General features: G+C 37.0%; 1 protein-coding gene across 3 annotated transcripts in view; it reads left to right on the top strand.

Moving 5' to 3' along the window:
- phactr4a (phosphatase and actin regulator 4a) overlaps positions 1 to 16,257 on the top strand; it is a 96,853-nt gene that overhangs the window by 63,037 nt on the left and 17,559 nt on the right. For all 3 annotated transcript variants that reach the window (XM_073822213.1, XM_073822214.1, XM_073822212.1), the window contains 4 exons: positions 60 to 212; positions 978 to 1,058; positions 3,566 to 4,480; positions 7,520 to 8,065. In XM_073822213.1, the coding sequence (XP_073678314.1) occupies positions 60 to 212; positions 978 to 1,058; positions 3,566 to 4,480; positions 7,520 to 8,065 (1,695 nt within the window). The remainder of the gene's footprint in view (positions 1 to 59; positions 213 to 977; positions 1,059 to 3,565; positions 4,481 to 7,519; positions 8,066 to 16,257) is intronic.

The raw sequence follows: 16,257 nt of genomic DNA, 5'->3' as shown, positions 1-16,257 counted from the left end.
TAAATATACAAAACAGCCCTGGAACTGACTTCTATTTCTTTCCTCCTGCTCCTCCCCAGAAGATGAAGTGGATCATAGTATGCCGGAGAGTGCAGGAGCAGGAACCCCTTCGGCAAAGGGCAAGGGCAAGTTCCCCAGCCTGGGCAAGATCTTCAGACCCTGGAAGTGGAGGAAGAAGAAAAGCAGTGACAAGTTCAAGGAAACGTCAGAAGGTACTTTACGACTGTTTTTCTATCGATTAATCTATCTAATTTATCGATTGATCCATTAATTATCCATTAAAGAATTTGGTAAAAATAAAAATGTAAAACTCAGTTAATGAGACAGGCTTTTTGATTTAACCATTAAAACAGATTGGATTTCATAGGGCCCTATAATTATAATTAGGCTTTTTGTGGTGATAATGTAGATGTAAGTGAACAATAAATAGCCTTTAAAATGACTTAAAATACATTATATAATAGCACTGATGCAATAATAATTAGTAAAAAAAAGAAGCCAGAAATCATATGGGTTAATTGCAGAAAACTGTTGAAATACCTAATGTATTTTAAACAATAGAGCTAATGTACATTACACATTACAATGAAGGCCTGCAGATGGCGCCAATGCCCTGACAATTGTTTTTATACATTACTTTCGATCTAATCCTTGTTTAATATTGACTAAACAACATTTAATTCAAATGTCTACTTTATCTTTAATATTTAGCCATATTTTTACCACAGAAATGCGATAGCCACATGTTGCGTTTTAGCTCATACCGCAAAAGTGCAGATTTTAACAAGCTGATCTGTGGGTTTTTTTGAGCTACAACTTCACACACACACACACACACTGGGGACATCAGAGACTTATTTTACATCTTGTAAAAACGGGCATAATAGGTCACTTTTAAGATTCCCTTAAACTCATTGACTTTCAAAACCACTTGCTTAGTTGATTAATATGTATCTGTTCTCTTTCTGAACGATCAGTGCTGGAGAGGAAGATGTCGATGAGGAAGCCCAGAGAGGAGCTAATAGAGCGAGGGTTACTGAAGGACGTCCCAGAGCATGGTATGGCAAGCCAGCATGGTCATGAGTTTCAACTTAATTGTTCAAAACTTATTTGCTTGAAAGGTTGTGTTAGATTAATTTTGTCATAAACATGTCCAAAGCGTGTGTTTATATGTGACCCTGGAGCACAAAACCAGTCTTAAGTTGCTGGGGTATATTTGTAGCAATAGCCAAAAATACATTGTATGGGTCAAAATGATTGATTTTTCTTTTATGCCAAAAATCATTAGGAAATTAAGTAAAGATCATGTTCCATGAAGATTTTTTGTAAAATTCCTACTGTAAATATATCAAAATGTAATTTTTGATTAGTAATATGCATTGTTAAGAACTTAATTTGGACAACTTTAAATGTGATTTTCTCAGTATTTCGATTTTTTTGCACCCTCAGATTCCAGATTTTCAAATAGACGTATCTCTGCCAAATATTGTCCTATCCTAACAAACCATACATCAATAGAAAGCTTATTTATTGAACTTCCATATGATGTATACATCATATTTTATGACTGGTTTTGTGGTCCAGGGTCACATATATCATGTAATTTTCATTAAAAAAAAAAAAACGTCATAATGCAAAAACTAGTTACGATCCAGCTACTATTAATTTCGTTGACAAATCATTTTCGGCATAATTTTCGTCAACAACATTTAACGAAACAAAAACTAATTTTAAATCAAAAAATACAAACGAGACACAACTTTTGTTTTTATTCATGTGAATAATTTGATATTAATAATTGGATACTATTTAAAAAAACTAATTTAAGTGACCTAGTCCTAGGTTTTTAACTGAAAAGCAATTAAACCACTGCAGTCCAATTATCTGGACTCTCTATATCAATAGTTATATTTTTAAAAAAAAAGTATAATATGGTCATGATCTAGTGTACCCAAAACCTATACATCCTATAAGAAACCCAAAACTTCACAAATCTATTTAAAGGAACCGTATGTAGGATTGTGGCCAAAACTGGTACTGCAATACCCCAACCCCCCCGACTCGAGGTTGCCAGCTAAGCTGCAGGATCCAATGGCAAGTGACGAGTCCTACACAGTATTTTTTTTTTCTTCTGTTAATTATGTTTATGCTTCATGAGAGTGTAGACAAGGTGTAAAACCACATTTCAGTCGGAACATAGATTGTTTTCATTCCCTGCTCGTGGTGTGATATAAAGCTTTTTATGAACGCATTTAGCACGGGCGACCGTGGAAAATCCACTGTGTACGGAAGCAAAGTTAGCCAAACATAGATGAATCTAACCTGTCCAGGAGAAAATTAACAACGATGGCGTCTGTCTTCAAATTCTTCTCCGTTTTCAGCCGTCTGCATCTTTCAAAGGCATCTCCTATACAAATCCTTGTTTTACTTCGGACTTTGTCACAACGTATTTCAGATTCATAACGAGACTTTTAGGTTTCGTAACGTTATATGTTATATGTTTTATCCGATATGTTCGTAGCTGCAACTGAGCTGGCAACCCGGAGGACGAAACTCTACTGATTTCGTGATTGGTAGATAGCTGGAGGGTGGAGCCTCAGACCAAAACACAAAATGACAACAATAACATCAGTCGTGGGCTGCAACTCTCACTTTTAAATGACAATATCCTGGCCGGACCACTGTTGTCAGTGATATAAGTATTTGAAATGAACATGATTTCTTAATGTCTAGTGACATGTCAGGGCCATTTTATGATTAACTGAAAGAAATTTCTTACATACAGTTCCTTTAAACTCATGAATCATTTGTTCTGGTGTCAGCCATTTATTTCATTTTGGGATACACCCTAACAGCATAGAAGCCATAAAGGCCTTATTTGCTTATTTTATCACTTTTTTTTTTTTTTTTTTTTTTTTTTTTTAATCATGATGTGCACAAATAAATAAACTTTCTAATGAAAGCCTGAAACATTTAATCTAAGAAATGTCTATTTTGATTTCATGGTGACTTCAAAACAGTCCTTGAAAAGTCAAGGATAAATGTTTAAAATATATAAGAATAGCCATAAAGAAAATCTGACTTATAACATTATCTTAAGAGAAACTACATTTTCTTTACACCTTTAAATAACATGGAAAAGTGATAGAATTTGGTTAAAAAGTGTGATACCTGACCTGAGCATGTCACCCCAAGTTTGTAATATTAAGTTTAAGCATTGTGTCATTTCATAATTTTCTGTATTCAGTTGTTGCATTGTTGTGATGAATGTACACTCTTAAAAATAAAGGTGCTTCAAAAGGTTCTTCAAGCGATGCCATAGAAGAACCATTTTTGCTTCCACACAGAACCATTCAGTCAAAAGTTCTTTAATGAACCATTTCTTGCTTGCCTTTTTATAATCTGAACCACAAAGAACCTTTTGTGAAACAGAAAGGTTCTATATGGAACCATTTAGACAAAAAGGTTCTTCTATGGCAGTGTACCTCATGTTGTATCCAGCCTAACATGTTTGCATTGTTTTGTTGCATTCTGTCTCAAAATCCATTATCCATATCTGTTTCAGAGAGCAATGATGTGAATCACAAAGCTCCTCCAGTAAAGAACGGCCACACTGCTCCGGTGCCTGGAGAGCGCAGGCCAGATACAAGCTCAGAGGTCAAAGCACCATCTTCACGCCCACAGGGAGAAGAACAGAGGAACAGCCTCGCACTTGAACCAGACCGCCGCAACAGGGCACCCTCTGACGTTAGTCGCAACCGTCAACCACTGGACGTTGATGCTCGAACACGGTTGCCGCCTGAAACGGACCGACGCAGCCGATTAGAGTCAGACGAGCAGAGACAAGCTGGATCATTACCCAGAGACAGACAAGCACAAGACGAGGGACGATATCGCAGAGAGGAAAGAGACGAGAAAGCAAGAGACAGAGACCGACGGGATAGAAAAGACGACAGGGAAGGACGAGGCGAACGTAGAGATGACAGAGACAGACGAGACAGGAGGCCGGATAAAGAGGACTGGCATGGCAAAGGTGATCGCGATGAACGCGAGAAAGATAGGAGGAATGACAGAGACAAGCGGGAAGAGAAAGACTGGAGAGAAAACAGGGACAGGAAACCGACACAAGACCGGAAAGAGGATCACAAAAGACGGGATGAGCCTGAGAGAGTAGACGAGCGAGAGCGAAAGGAACAGAATGAAAGAAGGGAAGACAGGGAAAGAAGAGAGGAACAGGACAGACGCGAGGAAAGAGACAGAAAAGACGAGAGAGAAAGGAGAGATGTGAGGAGGCCAGAACCTGTGAAACAGGTGTCTGATGGAAAAATAGTCCGGCCTCAGTCAGAACAGGACACGCGGCCCGTTCTGCAGAAGAGCTCGTCTGACATTGGACTGAAGGTGCGGCCGGTTTCAGAGGCCATCCAGAGCAGCACACTGCCACGATACACACCCGCAGAGGAAGAAACAAGGGCACGAGCAGGTAAGACTTCATTTGTGGGCTCATGAAACTGATTCAAGTCTTACTAGAGCTTTTAATATTCACACATCTAGGGCTGCATAAATTAAAAAAAGATTCTACCTTTAGACTGGAAAAAATGACTGCCACTCGAACAGAGTGATCTGTCACAACACATTAATCAAAAAACACATTTATTGTTGGAATTTTACAGTTAAATGCACAGAATTTAAAAGCTCAGGCTTGGTTTCATATGAAATGTAATGAAGCACAAAGCTTATTACGATTAAACTGCAAAAAAAAAATGCTTTTCTTTCTTATTTCTTAAATTAATATTTTAAAGATTCTTAAATTAAGAAGGGTTTTCTAGACAAGTAAAATTGAGTTTTTGCTTGAAACAAGCAAAATAATCTGCCAGTGGAGTAAGAAAAATAATCTAGTTTTCTGCTTGAAATAAGGTTATTTTTCTTACCCCATTGGCAGATTATTTAGCCTGTTTTAAGCTAAAACTCACTTAATTTTGGCTTATTTTTCCGAAAACAACAATCATTTTTACTTGTCTAAAAAATCATTTTGATTTAAGAATTGTTAGATATTTTGGCTGGAAACAAGACTATCTAAATAAGAAAAGTATTTTTTAGCAGTGTATTGACTGGGTGGCATGTTAAAGTAGTTTTTAATTTATTTTTGTTCACACATTAAATCTAATAAAGAGCACATTTAAAAAATAATGTAAAAAAAAAAAAAAATTAGACGTAACATTTCGGGAAATTTCTGCACATCTTTCTGAAAGATTTCCTCAAGCAGATTCCCCATCAAGTTCAAGTTTAGTGGTCAACAGATAATGATTTTTTGATGAGTGATATAAAGCCATGCATATACAACATCACACTTCTCAGTTTAAAGACAAATGCATAACAGTTGCTGAAATTAAATTAAGGAGTTTAAACGTAAAACTGCAATTACTATTTATTTGTATCGACCCAGAAGTTCAATATTGGTGTGTCCTTAGTGTTGACTATCTATTTTTTTTTTTTTTATATTGATCAAAATAACCCTGGACCTTTGTTGTAAGAACATTTAAACTTATTGGCATCATATTTTCATAGCTTTTTTTTATTACCTGTCCTGCCACCTTTTATTAGCTCTTTAGCCTGTCTGTCAAAAGAATAGACCTTTCTCACAGAAACCGGAAATACGCAATCGCAGGGTATGCAGACTTCCTGTGTAATGTCAACACAGCAGAAAGCCGGGTAATTTAAAATTAAAATGGAGAGAGTCTACACAACTTCCCTCACTGTTGCCAAAGATGACTTTTGCCAACGTGATAAGAGTCGTGGAGGAAAACTCCGTCACAAAGAGGAACAAATTGGATAAAGGATATACATTTTTCCACGAAGAGTTTATCCGTGACGTTCTAAAACGCTTAACGTGAAACACGCTTAACGTGGCTTAACGTACGACCAGGACACCCCAAATTTCTGTCAAACCTTACTTGGAACAAACACTAACTACTATCAAAAGAACAAACCCTTATTCCACAGATAGTGAATTATACCACATTAAGCGTTTTCTCCCCCATAGAAGCCCATTATAAGGAAACTGCTTAACGTGGTTTAACTTACCTCAACAGCGACCAGAGAATACCAAATTTCTGTTAAATTTCACTTATAATAAACACTTGCTGCTCTCAAAAGAACGAGCTCTTATTCAGCATATAAAGTGATCGCCCCCCCATAGAAGTCCATTATACAAAAAAAAAGCTTAACGTGGCTTAAAATTTTACTTATAATAAACACTTTCTGCTGTCAAAAGAATGAGCTCTTATTCAGCATATAAAGTTAATAATATCACGTTAAGCGTCCCCATAGAAACCCATAAGGAAACAGCTTAACGTGGTTTAACGTATCTTAACAATGACTGGGAAAAAAACAAATTTCTGTCAAAAAATACTTATATAAAAGTACTTGCTGCTGTCAAACGAATGAGATCTCATTCATCATATAAAGTGAATTATATCGTGTTAAGCGTTTTCTCCCTATAGAACTCCATTAAGGAAAAAGCTTAACATGGTTTGTTATAATGGACTTCTATGGGGGGCGATCACTTTATATGCTGAATAAGAGCTCGTTCTTTTGTGAGCAGCAAGTATTTATTATAAGTAAAATGTAACAGAAGTTTGGTCTTCCCTGGTCGCTGTTGAGGTACGTTAAACCACGTTAAGCTGTTAATTATAATGGGCTTCTATGAGGGAGAAAACGCTTAACGTGATATAATTCACTTTATCTGTGGAATAAGGGCTCGTTCTTTGATAGTAGTTAATGTTTGTTCCACGTAAGGTTTGACAGAAACTTGGGGTTTCCTGGTCGTTTTTTACATACATTAAGCCACGTTAAGCGTTTTTCACGTTGTTTAACTGGTTACCGGCATACCGGGGCGGAAATAGGTTTACACAGCAATTACGTATTTCCGGTGCAAAATACGGAAGTTGTGAGAAAGGTCTATAGGATCATAATAGACTTCAGCGTTGGTGTCCATCAAAGTTTTCTTTTAGGCTATCAGGAGACATTTACAGTAGTTTCACATTTGCTTAAGCTCTTTAACACAGTTTATGTCAGGCTCTTGAGAAAGAGCTAAGCTGTATGCCCACTATTTAAAGAGTTTGAGTGCTGATCATACAATTCAAGCTGTTGAATTTCAGAGTGAAAAAGGGATGCTAGATGTGCACCTCACTATGCACTAGAAATGTTTTGCTCATGGCACAGCGATGTTAAAGACCCCATGAAACTGCGTGATTCCAATATCGGCATATCACCTATTAAATCAGGAAGAATACATCGACTGGCTCATTATTGTCCAGTATATTTGGTATATTTCTACCCTCAAACCACAAAACTGCCATTTTGTCTTCATGGGGTCTTTAAAGCGCTCCTGCACCTCACTGTCACTTTGTTCACATGTTGCCTATTTACTCATGCCTGCTGCCCTGACTGTGCTGTGCACCTGTGTGTTTGTTGTTTGTGTTTATGTGTGTTTGTGCATGTGTCTTGTGCTCACCATTAGGATCAGTGGGTGTGCGGTTTCTTCCCGAGCCCAAACCTGCACCAAGTACCTCCACTAAAGATTCCCAGCCGCCCACTAAACAGGCCATCCTCCCTCCCAAATGGCTGATGGCTTCTTCCTCCACTGAGACTGCTCCAGTCCCATCCTCATCCTCCTCCTCTGCATCATCGTCATCTTCATCATCATCCTCATCCTCTGCTCCTCCCATTGCTAAGCCTCCTCCTCGGACTGTGTCTTTAAATGTAGACGAGTCCTCCCGCATTAATCCCATTCCTCCCGTAACAGCAACAGACCGTGAGGCCCCGCCCACTCTGCCTGGCCACTCCACTCCGCCCACTGTTCCCGCCCTCTCTACCCCTCCTACTGTTCCTGCTCACTCGACTCCGCCCACTGTCCCCGCCCACTCTACTCATCCCACTGTTCCTGCACACTCGACTCCTCCCACTCTCCCAGCACACTCCAACCCTCCGCCCCCTATTCCCCCTAAACAGCCGCCAGTGCCCCCTCCCAAACCTGCCCATCACAACAGCAACACTGCACTGCAAGGTGAGTCATTATTTGTCCTGTCAGCTTTCCCTCCAAAACTGCAACTGTAGAGTATATGTGGCTTCATGCTGCTTTCTTAAAGAATTAGTTCACTTTTAGAACAAAAATGTACAGATAATGTACTCACCCCCTTGTCATCCAAGATGGTCATGTCTTGCTTTCTTCATTCGTTAAGAAATTGTTTTTTGAGAAACATTTCCAGTTTTTTCTCAGTGTAATGGACTTCTATGGTGCCCCCAAGTTTGAACTTCCAAAATGCAGCTTTAAATGCAGCTTTAAAGAGCTCTAAATGATCCCAGCTGAGGAAGAAGGGTCTTATCTAGCGAAATGATCGGTTATTTTCAAAACAAATTGACAATTGATATACTTTTTAACCTCAAATGCTCGTCTCTGTGATGCACATTCGTAGTCTGTGTGATCCAGGTCAATACAGTTAGGGTAAGTCGAAAAACTCCCATCTTGCTTTCTTCCCCAGCTTCAAAATCGTTCAACATCTTTGCAGAAGTACCGACCAAGTGTTTACGAAGTGAACATATAACTAAGATCAAACACCCTTTACAAAAAAAGGAAAAACAGCATTGTAGGGCAGTTTTGAAGTTGAAGACGAAAACGAGATGGGAGTTTTTCGACATACCCTAACTGTATTGACCCGTATCACACAGACTACACATGCACATCACAGAGACGAGACAAGACAAGCATTTGCGGTTAAAAAGTATATAAATTGTCAATTTGTTTTGAAAATACCTGATGGTTTCGCTAGATAAGACCCTTCTTCCTCGGCTGGGATCGTTTAGAGACCTTTGAAGCTGCATTTAAACTGCATTTTGGACGTTCAAACTTGGGGGCACCATACATATCCTTTATATGGAGAGAAATGCTGAAATGTTTTCATCAAAAAACATGTCTTTCTTTCTTCAGTCGTAAAGAAACGTACATCTTGGTTGACAAGGGAGTGAGTACATTATATGTACATTTTTGTTCTGGAAGTGAACTACTCCTTTAATAGACCTTATCCTGAGTAGACACCACTGTGCAGAATGATAAAAGTACGACCTGGTCAAAATTTCATTAGCTACTCTAAGCAGTTTTCCCACATTCAGAAAAAAACTGGATATATCAGAGAGGTTTAAAGGGGTGGTTCACCTAAAAATGACCCCATGATTTACTCACCCTCAAGCCATCCTAGCTGTATATGACTTTCCTCTTTCAGACCAATACAATCAGAGTTGTATTCTAAAATGTCCTGGCGTTTCCAAGCTTTATAATGGCAGTGAATGGGTGTTCAGATTTTGTTGCAAAATAGGGGGCATCCAAGGCCTAATGGTTAGAGAGTCAGACTTGTAACCCGAAGGTTGCTGGTTTGAGGTTGCGGGTTTGAGTCTCTAACCATGTCTCTATCATACTGCGTTCATGAGAGAGTGGCGTTCCAGCAGATGACGGAGGCAAACTCAATGTGGTGAACGCAGAAGTGCAGAGAGCAAAACAAAACACCAGTCACAAATTAGATGTACAAAATGAGGATTTGTGAAGACAAACGTCTGAGGATTTCGATATAAGCCAAGTGGAGTCTGGTTTTCCTTTTGCTGTAAACAAAACTTGGTTCTTGCAAGACCAGCATATTCTCACTAGAATTTATGCTACGCCTACGTCATCTGCTGAAAAGCACCTTAGAAGGCTTCTATTAATCCCCCGGAGCTGTGTGAAGCACTTTTTATGATGGATGGATGCACTTTATTGGATTTCAAAATCTCATCAGCCATTCACTGTCATTATAAATCGTGGAAGAGCCAGGATTTTTAATTTATTTTTTTATATATATATGTGACCCTGGACCACAAAACCAGTCATAAGGTTACATTTTACAAAACTGAGATATATACATCATATGAAAGTTCAATAAATAAGCTTTCTATTGATGTATGGTTTGTTAGAATAGGACAATATTTAGCCGAGATACATCTATTTGAAAATCTGAAATCTAAGGGTGCAAAAAATTAAAATACTGAGAAAATCACCTTTAAAGTTGTCCAAATTAAGTTCTTAGCAATGCATATTACTAATAAAAAATTACATTTTGATATGTTTACAGTAGGAATTTTACAAAAAAATCTTCATGGAACATGATCTTTACTTAATTTCCTAATGATTTTTGACATAAAAGAAAAATCAATAATTTTGACCCAAACAATGTATTTTTGGCTATTGCTACAATTATACCCCAGCGACTTAAGACTGGTTTTGTGGTCCAGGGTCACATATAACTCTGATTGTATTCGCCTGAAAGAAGAAATTCATATACACCTAGGATGGCTTGAAGGTGAGTAAATCATAGGGTAATTTTCATTTTTAGATGAACTATCACTTTAAAATAGTGATTTCAAGGCCTGGAAAAGAAGGAATTTATACAAGCTATAGTCAATATGTCATTTTGTATGTATTTATTTTTTCTACATTCTTGTTATGCTTGGCTTTACATATTTATTGGCTGGTTTTAAATTCTAAAAACGATTATGCAGTAGTATTTGTTATTATTATTATTATTATTTTTTTTTTTTATTATTATTATTATTATCCTATAACTATGACTGGCTGGAAAAACTATGGAAATGATAGAAAAAAAAATTCAAATGTGTGTTTAAACTGTCTAGAGTAACTGGTGCCAGGTTTACAAAAAGATAAAGAGAAAAGTTAAGACGTCTATATAAAATTTCTAATAAGTTCATATGAATATTCCTAAGTGCAATCGTTGAACAATTCTTAAGAGGTTCTAAGATATTTTCTTAAGAACATAGGGTTGTTTTCTTGAGAAGAAGATTATTTTGCAATTGTAGCTTGACTTGATTGATTGACTTTGAAGCAGTGTCCCACCTGCAAATGACGTGTGAACGAGTGAATGCATCATATGTTTGTGTGCGTGTGCTGTGTATGAGTGCTCTTGCAATTATAAAATTAAAAACAGTGTCCTTATTTGAGTCATTTCTGTAGAGCTGTTTCTACAGAAAATTTCATATCAAACATACTCAAAATGACGATCATTGTTTACATGAGCAATCACTGATGTCACAGAGTACTTAAGCACATTTATAGAAATAGTAATATGCATTATATGTAGCTAGTGTTTTTTTGTAATGCTTGATAATTCAAACAACCCAATAGATTAATTTACCATTTTACCATTAGGGGATTTAAGGCATGCTGGAGATTATCCTGATTTTAAGAGGATTTACAGTTATAGCCTTTTAAGAATTTGCCTGAAAATAAGAGAAAAATACCAGTTTATTTATTCCTAAAGAATGATTAGACTGCAGTCCTGGTCTGTTCTGTTCAGTACCCAGGTATGCATCACTGAGTCTGGACCATCACCATATATAGAGTAGATGTCCCTGACTGTTGGACATCGTCTTCCTCATGGATTGTCATTCTGTAGATAGTTTTCCATGCACCACCTGCCTGTGTGGTCATACTGTGCTTTCCTTGTTTCAGTAATCGCCTATATTGTTTCCTGCCCTGCAGTGTGTTGTTTTGACTCAGTACAGATTCATATTTAATTCATATTTAATCAACAGAGTGTCATTTTAGTGGTGATAAAGGCTTCATTCATTCATGACAGAGACATGCATGATTTAGTTTGGACATTACCAGTATTATGTAATTCAGGCTTAGAGTTATGTTTACAGCTATTTTGATTCTACTGAATTATTATTATTCTTTTTTTTTTTTGGTAAATCATTATTCAGTGTATTAGTTATCATAAACTATACATTACCTACTAGACTACTAGATTAATGTTAATTTATGAATATACAGTTGTTCTTAGATTGTTCTTAGACTTTTGAATATCTGCAAAGAAATTGCTATAGCTTTCATATGGCAGTGGGTTGTAGTTCATCATAATTTTTGTTACACATACATAATGCAGATATTTCTATGGCATTGAGCAAAGAATATGAGCTGATTTAGCATTGCGGTGCAATGTTATAAACAGGACCTAAAACTAACCTAAAAATAGCATTTTCCCTCAATTTTACCTATTAATTAATTATAGCAACTCAACATTACAGTATAAGTAAAAGCAATTGTTTTTAACATTGTATTGGCTCTGAAATATATATATATATAGTTTTTTTTTTTTGCCACTGCAGTGTTATTCTCTGGATTCTCTAGGTTAATAATTATCAAAAAAAAAAAAAAGTTGAATTTGGTCTTTTGGTTAGCTATAACTGGGTCATTTAAAAAAGGGACTTGTATACCTAAAAGCCTATAAAACCTAAACGAAAACTCAAAACTTTATAAAACTTCTGGAAAACATGTGTCAGGTGACTCTTAAAGGTCCCATATTGTACACATATCTGGAGGTTTATTTTAGTTGTTGATGTCTTTAAGAATATATATTTGTGGTATAACTGGCAAAATCCATCTCAATATATTTTTACAGCTCCTTTTTTAGGAGCTCTGTCAAGAACAGGTCGATTTTGGCCCATCTAATTAATATTCATGAGCCTCTCTTCTGATTGGCCTGTTGTTTTCTGAGTGACGCAAAGCCAAGCCAACCACAAGTAACTACGGTCATGTATGCTGTAGCCTGGCCCAGTGCCATAGAGAGAGACAGGCTGGCTTGGTGATACTCAATGCGCGCTGATTCCGGAAAATTACGGGAACGAGCGCTGTGTGAACAGAAGCCAGAACCAAATGCTATAAAGGCAGTGTTGTAGTGATGATGCACGTTACTGTGTGACTCTTCACGACGAAAAACTACGTGCAAAGTGGAATGAAGCAGCGATCAGGAAGCTTCTCACTATCAGCGCTGAAGCACAGTTTGTTCATCAGGTTAGTTTAAGTTTAGTGAAATGTACGCGTCACATTACATCTCACATCCAAACGTCACATGTCTTTATGGGTTGTGTGTAAAGCACGCACAGATTCCGGAAAACAATGTGAATGAACCAAATCAAACAATTCCGGAACAAATCGTGGGACACATTATCCGTGTATTTACCGGAATCGCTGTGTGAAAGAGGCTGAAGTTGACGTGCCACTGGTCTCTTATATTCACGTTGTTCGGAAGCCTGTGTAATGATGTAGTTTCCTGACATCCATGGACTGAACAGCGTTTTCTCGACTTGTTTTTGCGTTGTTGTTCAGCAATGGAATGGACGCGATGTTGTCTTTGGGTTTGATAAAAGGAGGGTGGGACGGTGATTGATGCTTGAGGTGGAGACTGAAGGCGGTGACTGAGTAGATCGGACGTCACATTTTTACGGAAGTCACAGCGGCTCGTGAAAATGAACAGCTACTTTATGCAGGCTGTGTGCATTTTACTGTGGATTGACTGTTTTGAAACTTATATGGTAGTTACATAGCCCCTAGACCTTAGTTATCATGAAAAAATCCAGGAAATTTCGATTTTGACAATATGGGACCTTTAACAAGCACACAAAGTTTAATTGAGATCGGACCATAGGTGGCACTATAACAGTTAAAAAGGCTTCAGAAACACAATTTCTATGATAAATGACCTCTAATTGCTAAAAAAAAAAATGCTCGTATTCACACAAACACTAGATCTTCATATCATATGATAGATCATCTCATTCTGAACATTTTTGCCTCTTGAAACACTAATGTCAATCCAACTTTTCTTTAAACATTTGAGATTATTTTAAAAAAGCTACCTTTCTGACCTAGTCCTAGGTTTTTATTTTAACCAATAAAACCCCTGCAGTACAATTATCTGTACCTTCTATATCAATAATTATGAAAAAGTTGAACATTTGCATTTGGAGAGTTATAACATGATCGTTTGATAATATGTGACCCTGGACCACAAAACCAGTCATATGGTATAATTTTACAAAACTGAGATGTAAACATCATGTGAAATCTCAATAAATAAGCTTTCTATTGATGTATAGTTTGTTAGGATAGGACAATATTTGGCCGAGATACATCTATTTGAATATCTGGAATCTGAGGGTGCAAAAAATCAAAATATTGAGAAAATCACCTTTAAAGTTGTCCAAATTAAGTTCTTAACAATGCATATTACTAATCAAAAATTACATTTTGATATATTTATAGTAGGAATTTTGCAAAAAAAAAATCTTCATGGAACATGATCTTTACTCAATTTCCTAATGATTTTTGGCATAAAAGAAAAATCAATAATTTTGACCCATACAATGTATTTTTGGCTATTGCTACAAATATACCCCAGCGACTTAAGACTGGTTTTGTGCTCCAGGGTCACATATGGTCATGATCTAGTGTAACCAAAACCTATAAATCCTATAAGAAAACTCAAAACTTCACAAATCTATTTAAACTCATGCATCATATGTTCATATGATGCCATTTATTTCATGTTGTCCTGCACCCTAATAGAACAGAAGCCAGCTATATTTTAATTTTAATTGCTATGTATAACTGGGCTATGTGTTTTTTTTTGTAAATTGTAAATGTAAATTGGAAAGTAGAGAGAGAGAGAGAGAGAGAGAGGAAATGCTTTGTGTCCACAGGGGCATCACATCTGTACATATTACGAGGACTTTTTTTTCTTAATTTTTCCCTCGTCACAATCAGGTTGTTTAATAATAGATGAATACCCGTGTGTTTAGTGAATCAGGTGTGTTAGTGTGTGCTGAAACAGATGAGCGATCCAGTGGGATCGAGGCAGGCTCAGACATGTCTCTGTGCTGTTTTTGTGTTTCTGCCATTCACTGAGCAGCTTCTCACACACACCTGTCTCTGAGTAGCTGTCTGTATTTCTTCAGAAGTGGCTGCTGCTGTACTCAAAGACCCAGGGTTTGTTGTCTGACAGGTTTTAAATGTACCGTTTCACAACAAATCATAAAGAAATGTCCAAAGTAGTTGCACCTGGGGAAGACGTGGGGAAAAAAGTGTGTATAATGTTCCTATAGGACTTACGTGTGTCTGTTTGTCCTACATAGCAGCTGATGCTCTATCTGCTCACAGACGTGAGAACTCCCTGTACTTTTGTCCTCAGCTTTTTTCGTTGTTATCAGTACAACAGAGCAGAACAGAGACCGCCCACTTTTTCAGCCACCTGGGTTCTGGAAAGTTTTTTTCTCTATAGACTTTTCAGAAAGTCTTTCTAAGCCATGAACTAAATCATGGATGAAAGTAACCACCTATATATTTTGTTTAAATGTTTGATTGGTTGAATCAGTGAGTTCAGCCCATAATTTGCTGCAGTGTAATGCAGCTGAAGTTCTACAGTTAGATTTTGTGGACTGAATTAAATTAGTAGAGAGCTCACGCTGATGGCTGAAGGTGTCATTGAGGGAAGATAACTTTAGACATGCTGTAGCTCAATGGCATGAGAGGCAGGCAGCAGCTGTCCAAGTGTCAGGAACACAACACACACCATCCCTGTCCAACAGGATCCATTTATAGACAGCCCTAGTCCAGATACCAGGACAATCCCATTTCAGTTCTCTAACATTAACTCTAAAACCAGATGAGGCCATTGACCCTAATAATGTGTAATCTTTGATCTGGCATTTTTTGGTGAAGCTCGATTGGTTAAATACAACCTATTACAGACTGACCCAAGTGTTTCCCCCAAACTGGTATATACTAGCTTCATCGTTGAAGGTTTTGCTTAAAATTTTTTTTTTATTTTTTTATTTAAATCAAAATATTTTCTCACTTTACTTAAGCTCAATATTTTTGAAAGCTTTGCATTTTTGTAGAGCTGCAAAACAATTAGTCACGATTAAACGATTCAAATTAAAAGTTTTTGTTTGCATACTATATATATGTGTGTACTGTGTAAAGGTATTATGTATATATAAAGACACACACATACATGTGTTTGTATATATTAAGAGGAGACACTGCAGGCAAAAAAACTGTATATTCTTGCACCTACCCAATTTGAGATTTTGGGCTTTTTTTTTCATAAACTGAATAGTGGAATGAAAACATCCAAAAAACACTGTTAAGTGTTTCTTTTATAGCACTTTATCTATTTGTGCCAATAGATTTCAATTACAATGCATATTTTTAAAGGCCGTTTTCTCAAAATTAGTCTTTTTTTTTTCTTCTACACTGAGCCATAAAACTCCACTTCAGTAGCAGTTACACACACCAAACTTTACATTTTTATTCCTGTCTATATCCTGAAGTTCTTTAGAGAGGGATTTGTTTATATCTAATTTCCTTGATTC

This window comes from Garra rufa, chromosome 17 (assembly GCF_049309525.1).
Source record: "Garra rufa chromosome 17, GarRuf1.0, whole genome shotgun sequence".
Classification (NCBI taxonomy): domain Eukaryota; kingdom Metazoa; phylum Chordata; class Actinopteri; order Cypriniformes; family Cyprinidae; genus Garra; species Garra rufa.
Note: the sequence above shows the minus strand (reverse complement) of the source record. Positions and strands in the feature narration are given on the sequence as shown.